This window comes from Malania oleifera, chromosome 1 (assembly GCF_029873635.1).
Source record: "Malania oleifera isolate guangnan ecotype guangnan chromosome 1, ASM2987363v1, whole genome shotgun sequence".
Classification (NCBI taxonomy): domain Eukaryota; kingdom Viridiplantae; phylum Streptophyta; class Magnoliopsida; order Santalales; family Ximeniaceae; genus Malania; species Malania oleifera.
In genome coordinates, this window is record NC_080417.1 from 10,015,670 (window position 1) to 10,022,764 (window position 7,095).

General features: G+C 37.8%; 1 protein-coding gene across 1 annotated transcript; it reads right to left on the reverse strand.

The window, feature by feature from the left end:
* Positions 1 to 1,191: 1,191 nt before the first annotated feature.
* LOC131157296 (transcription factor bHLH18-like) lies at positions 1,192 to 3,838 on the reverse strand. The gene is made up of 5 exons (XM_058111340.1): positions 3,779 to 3,838; positions 3,424 to 3,515; positions 2,659 to 3,312; positions 2,032 to 2,412; positions 1,192 to 1,895 (listed from the first exon to the last, which is right to left on the reverse strand). Exons 2-5 carry the CDS (start codon positions 3,457 to 3,459, stop codon positions 1,812 to 1,814), a joined length of 1,155 nt encoding a protein of 384 aa, XP_057967323.1. The 5' UTR covers positions 3,460 to 3,515; positions 3,779 to 3,838; the 3' UTR covers positions 1,192 to 1,811.
* Between the last annotated feature and the right edge of the window lie 3,257 nt (positions 3,839 to 7,095).

The window sequence follows — 7,095 nt, forward strand, 5'->3', positions numbered from 1 at the left end:
TCATATTGGGACCATGGCTGGCCATTCTCCTCGGCAGTATGCCATTTAATGCCCACACTTTTTAATATTTTTTTTCTTTTGTCTATCTTTTCTTGGAGTGTATAAAGTTTAATTTGCCTTCTAATAGAGTGAGCTTTCACTTTTTTTTATAGGAAAATTGTGTTTGAGAGTATAGATTATATAGTTTAATTTAAATTTATATGAATTTGAATGAAATATAATGTAATTTTGCTTTATATTTTATCTTGTTTTGCCCGAGTTTAGAATTAAAGTGCGAACTTGGGGCATGTTAACTCAATCTTAGAGATAGGATGAGAATTTTCTATTCTTAGAGATAGGATGAGAATTTTCTATTCTTTGTGAGAGCTGCTTCTTTCCTCCTAGGTCATGCTTGGTTTTGAGAATGAAATGGGATAGGATTATAATTGAATGAGATTTTGAATGGGGAGCATGAAGAAATGAAGTGATAAATTTGATTGCTTTTTTCCGTATTCTATTTCATTCTTATCTGTTAAACATTTGGTTAATGGTTTGAAATTCGTTAACTTGATCATGTTCGATACATTCTGTGAAGTAGTACTACATCATTATTGATTTTTATTATACAATCACATCTTTCATGACATATCTCACATATAAAATATTCATAGGTTACATACTAAATAATTAAAATCAATTAACATTCAAATTCTTAAACTGAACCTATTTAGCATTTAACACTGAACACTAAATTTTATCAAAGATTTCATTAGGGTTCCTTTCCCTCCTCTCTCCTGCGCGATGATCAAAAGGACTTCTAAAAACATTATAGTATTTATGTTGTTATAATCAATTTATGTTTTAAAATTTTTAGAAAGCTACTAATTCAATGTGTAATAAAGAAAGGTGAGAGAGAGACAGGGAGAGAGAGGGAGAGGTTCTTGGAACTAGGAAGATCACAATCTGTGGTGGGGCTAAAATTTTCTGCAGTTTTAGGTTTAATGGCAATTTAATATAAACCCACACCCTGAACCTTCCATGTGCAGATGTGCCCTCCATTTCTGGCAATCATTCCAAGATTAAACCATCCTATGTTTTCTCATGTTTCATACATGTCTTTTTATGTACGTATCGAAGCTGCAGCCAAATCAAATGACCAATAACCCAAAAGAAAAAGAAAGGAAAAAAGAAAACAAGCTCACTACCATGAAATTAAACAAAACAAAATTATCAATTTCATCATGTTAATTTATTGACACATGGAAAATACTGGTCATAGATATTACACAAAGGCCCCAGAAATGATTTCTCGAAGACCCAAAAACAAAAACAAGAAAAATAAAAACAGAAACCAACTTACATTTGGAAAACAAAGAAAACAGAGTACCCATTTGCCCCTGGATCTTACATAGTTTACACCAAGAAGGACCAATTACAAAGGCAGGGGGGAAGAAAGAGGCTCAGCTCTCCTCTCATTTTTCATTGAATTTGTCAAACCTCTCAAAAACCCTCCACAAAAAAAACTAAAAGGGGGTTCTCATTTTTTCCATCTACAGCAGGTGGGATAAATCTGAACGTGGTCAACGGGTCAGCCCTCAAAAAACGACAAAATCACCCCCCTCTTGCAAATTTGGACCTCCTACCTTCTTCCCCAAATTAATCTTATGATCAGAGACTAAAGGTCTGAAAATGACTACTTCATAATTCATCCCACTTCTTCTTCGAGAATTGGGGAAAAAGAAAATGCATGGAGAAAGAGAAAAAACGAAAACATGAAAATCTTTATTTTATTTATTTTCGAATTGATAGTGTTCAAGACCCTCTAAGTAGGTTCATGCATGTCGCATGAACTTCAGAATTTTGAGTCTCAGATTACTCGCTAGATCCTTCACCTTCATGCAACATCCCTCTTCCATCTGCAAGAAATTAAATTGTATTTTCTTAAATGAGTATTTAACTATTTAATTAAAGTTGTACAAAAATTAAACGTTCTTATACATATAATTAAGCCACTTTATAAGTAAAAAAAAAAAAAAAAATGAACGTCATTACCTTGGCAATAACAGTAATATCCGTGGCGTAATCCCCAAATGGCAAGACGCTGGAGTTGACGACTGATAGCTGAAGCTTCTCTATTTCGGCGAGGACGTGTGCTATCATCCCTTTCTGCTTTTCGCAGTGAATTCTGATGAGGACATTCTCGTCGGACACTTTGGCTTCGATTTCCGGCAGCGGTTGGTCGACGGAGTAGCCGTCGAAGTTCTCGTCCGACGAAGAGTTGTCATCGACGTCGGCCGCGCACAGCTGAGACTTCCTGACGAAAACCACCGACTCCACCGTCTTCTTCTTTGTCTGTTCCTCCAGTGTCTTTACTCGCTCTTGAAGCTGTTTCAAGTACTTAATAGCGTCTCCGAGGACCGAAGCCTTGTCCATCTACAATAAAAAAAAAAAAAAAAATGGGCATCACTTAAATTTCAAACTTGCAAAAACAGCAACTGCCCAAATGGGTAGGACTTGAGTTTAGCTCAATTAGTTCCTTTTTGTTTTGTTTCGTTTTTAAATTCACCCACTTTCACTTAAATACATATTCAATTTCGCGAGAAATCGAGTTCAAAATTTTCAAGTCAAGTTGATCAATAGTGCTATACATAGTAGTAGTATTAGTGGTAGCGAGTGTACCTTTTTTAGGCCAGGAACGACGGTGGAAAGAGCGACGAAGCGCTGGCTGAGCTTTTCACGGCGCTTTCTCTCGGCGATTACGTGGTCTTGGGCGTGCACCGGCGTACGGACTGTGCCTGTTCTCAGAGTGCCGCGGCCGGATTTGGGGAGTACTGCATGATCAATATCACCTTGGTTTTCAAATGGGGTTTGGGAATTAGTCAAGGCTGAGGAAAGCGTCATATTGCCATGGCAAGACACCACAGGTTCCTCCTTCGGCGGGTTTCCGAACAGATGGGGATGATGATGGTGAGAGTTGGCCGTTGATGGCGGCGACGAATTCGAATTCCCGAAAGAGATAATGTGGGAAGAAGAGGAGGAGGCAGGCTTGGGGGTCACGTAGTGTTGATTAGTGGTGCAGGAGTTCCAGCTATTGGTCTTAATCTGCTTCAATGGCCTCTCACTTACAGTAGCAGTAGGAGTGATATTATTATAACTGGGCGGTACTAAGGATTCCTTCATGGATGAAGCAGTGCTGAAATTGAAGCTTGGGTGGGAAGAGTAGCTCTCGGCGGAGGAGAAGGATTGGAAGAAATTGAAATCATGGAGTGGGTCTTCGAGATTAGTATCGTTATTCTCTTGCCATTGGTACAACAAGCTAGGATCTTCCATTTCCTGTAAACACAAAACCATTCACAAGTTCAAGAAGAACTCAAAAAAAAAAAAAAAAAACAAATAGTGGGTCGATCTCCATATGACTTCCACAACAAAAAATTAAAAGCTCACCAGTTCGGATAACCACGTGGCTGATGAGACATCCATACGTATGTGTATTAATGCAGTTCTGCGCTCTTTTTATTGCTCCTGCAGATAGCTAGCTGCAGAAATCCATAACCCACAATCGATCTTAGAGAGATTGTATGAAATCAGAAATTTTAGCTAGTGAAGAGATGGATAGAGAATTTTAATTTAAAACCCATAAACCCAAAAACCCAAAACCCAAGAAGATAAGATGGAATCTACAGCGATTGAAATCATCAGTGAGTGTGGATGGGGAAAATAAAAATGATTCCATGATCGTGCAAATAGATAAAATACGAGGAAGGAATTTGGGCGAAAGCAGCTGATCGAAACAGCTTACCTTTGTTGAAGAAGAAGGGGGAGGGCGTGGATCTTGAGTTCCTTTTCTTTCCGGTTGGGTGGGAGGAAAATGGGGGAGGGCGTTTTATATACAAGGGAGGGGCGTCTGTACGCGCAGGAAAGGAAGGCCGCAGCGGCACTAATTAGCACGCATGTGAAAAGTTGTCTTCTTTCTCATTCTTCTGTTCAAACGAAGGCTTCTCCCCCTCACCCCCTAATAAATTTGTTGTGCCGTGTTGAGCCGCGGTTGCAAGACAACAATTTAATCAATTCTGCCATATTATATTATCTCCCTCTCTGCAGGGAGGAATGGAGGTCAGACCCCTTTGTTGACTTATCTAGTATTTACTTAGTTCTTTATTTATTTTAAGGGGGTGTGCTGAGAGTTATTGATGTTAGCTTGCTAGCTTTAGTTTCTTTAGAGTAAATGTCTTTGGGCCACTCTGCATAATCGCCCGATGGAATGGGGAGGTCAAGGGGATCAAGTTATGAGGTGGCTTCAAATCTCTCTCTCTCTCTCTCTCTCTCTCTCTCTCTCTCAGCTTAAGTGAGAACATGTGTAGTTTTGTCCTGATTCTAACTACTAGTTTTACAGTCGGTCCTCATGTGGGCAAAATTTGATTTGGGCATTTTTATCTGAATTTTTATATCTTGAGGTAGTTTTAAGTTTTGAATTTATAATCTTTGATGTCTTACCAAGTATAGAAATATATTAAGGAGTTGTACAAGTGATGAGACATACTAGCCTAATGTTTGGTATCGTAAAATGGAATATATATATATAAATTTTTTTAACAAGAATTTTAAATTTATTGATAGTCATTACTTATGATAAAAGAATACCGTGATTACAAACATGTCACAAGGGAATTACAAATAAACTATCAAACCAGCACAGACATCAAAACCAATACAAGCCTATCAAAACCCATACCATTATCCAACTAAAACAATTTAAACATGCCAATAGGTAATCAAAACAAACAAACACAAACATAAACAAATTACTTGCAAATTGAAGCCAAATGCCTGCAAACAAAAATCAGAGGAACACATAGGAAAACCAAGTGATGACAATTAAAGACGAAGACTTGAAATACTCATCTTATCCATACGAATGAAACCTCTCATTTTACTCGACATCACATCATCTACAAAATATCTTTTCGTGTAGCCTCCCTCACCTTGACGAGCCAAGTAATCCCTTACTTGATTACCTTATCTAAATTGGTGTTTTATAGAGAACTGAAGGCCTTGTAGCTCCTCTTCTAACAATTCCCAAAAGTCCCATAAGTACCGAGAGGAGTGAATTCTAGATGTGATCCATCCCACTACCAATTCTGAGTCGCTTTCAAAACAAATATTCTGATATCCCAACTCTTTACAAATCCGAGCACTACTAGTAAGAGCTTGCAACTCTCCTCCATTATTAGTACCTGACTCAAATTTATTAGAAAAAGTGACCTTAATATTACCCGATGAGTTGCAGATGATATCACTACCACCACAAGAACCCGAATTTCCTCTACAAGAGCCATCTATATTTAGTTTCAACCAATCTACATAAGGCTTTTCCAGACTACTTTTCGAGGAGTTCTAACCTTCATAATTATTGTTTTTGAGGAGTTCTAACCATCTCCGATGTGGATCTTTATGTGGTCCCATATAACTGATTTGAGATTTAGGAATTTTTTTTTTTCATATATAAGCTCCACCTTAATCGTGAACTTGATGATGGGAACTAGTCAAAAGCCCTATTTCTACACTTAATAAAAATTTCCAATGACTTTGATCCTCCCTTGTGATTCGCCAAATCCATTTCCTAAGAAGAGCTTTATTCATGATGTCTAGGAGTTTGATTCCTAGACCTCCTTGATTTTTAGGAAGAGTCACTGATTTCCATTTGGCTAAGGGGTATTTGAAATTCTCATTGATTCCCTTCCAAAGGAAATTTCTTTGCAGTCTTTCAAGTATGTGGACCACCTTTTTTTGCATTAGGAAGATGGACATATAATATATGGGAAGATTGCAGAGAATGACATTAATTAATGTCAAATTAGCCCCCAACGAAATGAAATTAGATTTCCAGGTTGCAAGCTTTCGCTCCAATTTTTCAACATCCGGATCCCAAATATGCCAAGAGTTTGATTTTGATCCCAAGGGAATCCCAGACAAATAGTAGGGAAGGAATCCAGCTTGCAGCTCAGTATATCGGCCTTCGAATTAGATCCTTTTATGTTGCCAATAAGAAAGATTATGCTTTTAGATAGATTAGCTTTTGATCCTACATCAGCCTCAAAGCAATGTAAGATTGCCCTCAAGTTCCTAAGTTCCATTGAAGAATTGATACATAAGATTGGGGTATCATATGCGAAAAAGAAGATGTGAGAGATTTAAATAATGAGAGGGATTATGGATTTTGATACCTTTAAGCAAACCTTTGGTTGTACCATTTATGATCATCTGGGAGAGGGCTTCCATAATAATAACAAAGAGAAAAGGGGACATGGGGTCACCTTGTCTTAAATCCCTGGAGCTTATGAAAAAGCCAATCACTTCCCCGTTGATTAAGACTGAGAGAGAAGCTGTTGAAATGCAACAATTGATCCATCTTCTCCATTTCTCTTTAAACCCCAAGTTGGTCATAATGTTGTTAAGGCATTCCAATTTACATGATCAAAAGACTTCTCAAGGTCCAATTTACACAGGAGACTATCAATTTTATTCCTTCTCAGGAAATCAATGCCTTCATTTGCAATCAGGGCTACATCAAGGTTTTGTCTTCCCAAGACAAAGGCCATTTGCTGCTTTGAGATGATAATTGGGAGAACTTCTTTAAGCCTATTGGAGAGGACTTTTGCCAAAATTTTGTAGAAAATGCCAACAAGGCTAATGGGTCTGAAGTCTTTAATGTTTTCTGCACCTCCTTTCTTTGGAATGATGACTATAAAAGTGGCATTAAGGCTTTTTTCAAAGCTTTCTTCTTTATAAAATTCTTGAAAGGTTGCGATGAATTCAGCCTTCATAAAGCCCCAACATTTCTACACCAAGCCAATAGTAAAACTGCCGGGCTTGTGAGATTTATCTCCATTCAACAATGTGATTGCTCTTCATATCTCACTTTCAGAAAAAAGGGATTCAAGATATTCCCTACAATTGGAGAGCAAAGAGATTGTACCATCACCTATCAATTTGGGTCTCCAAGAAAAAGGCTCCCTCAAGAGTTTTTGAAAGAATTTTGTTGAATCAGGTGTAGTCCCGAGAGGGGGGGGGGGGATAATTGGGTATTTAAAAAATTCTTTGACACTTATTTATCGC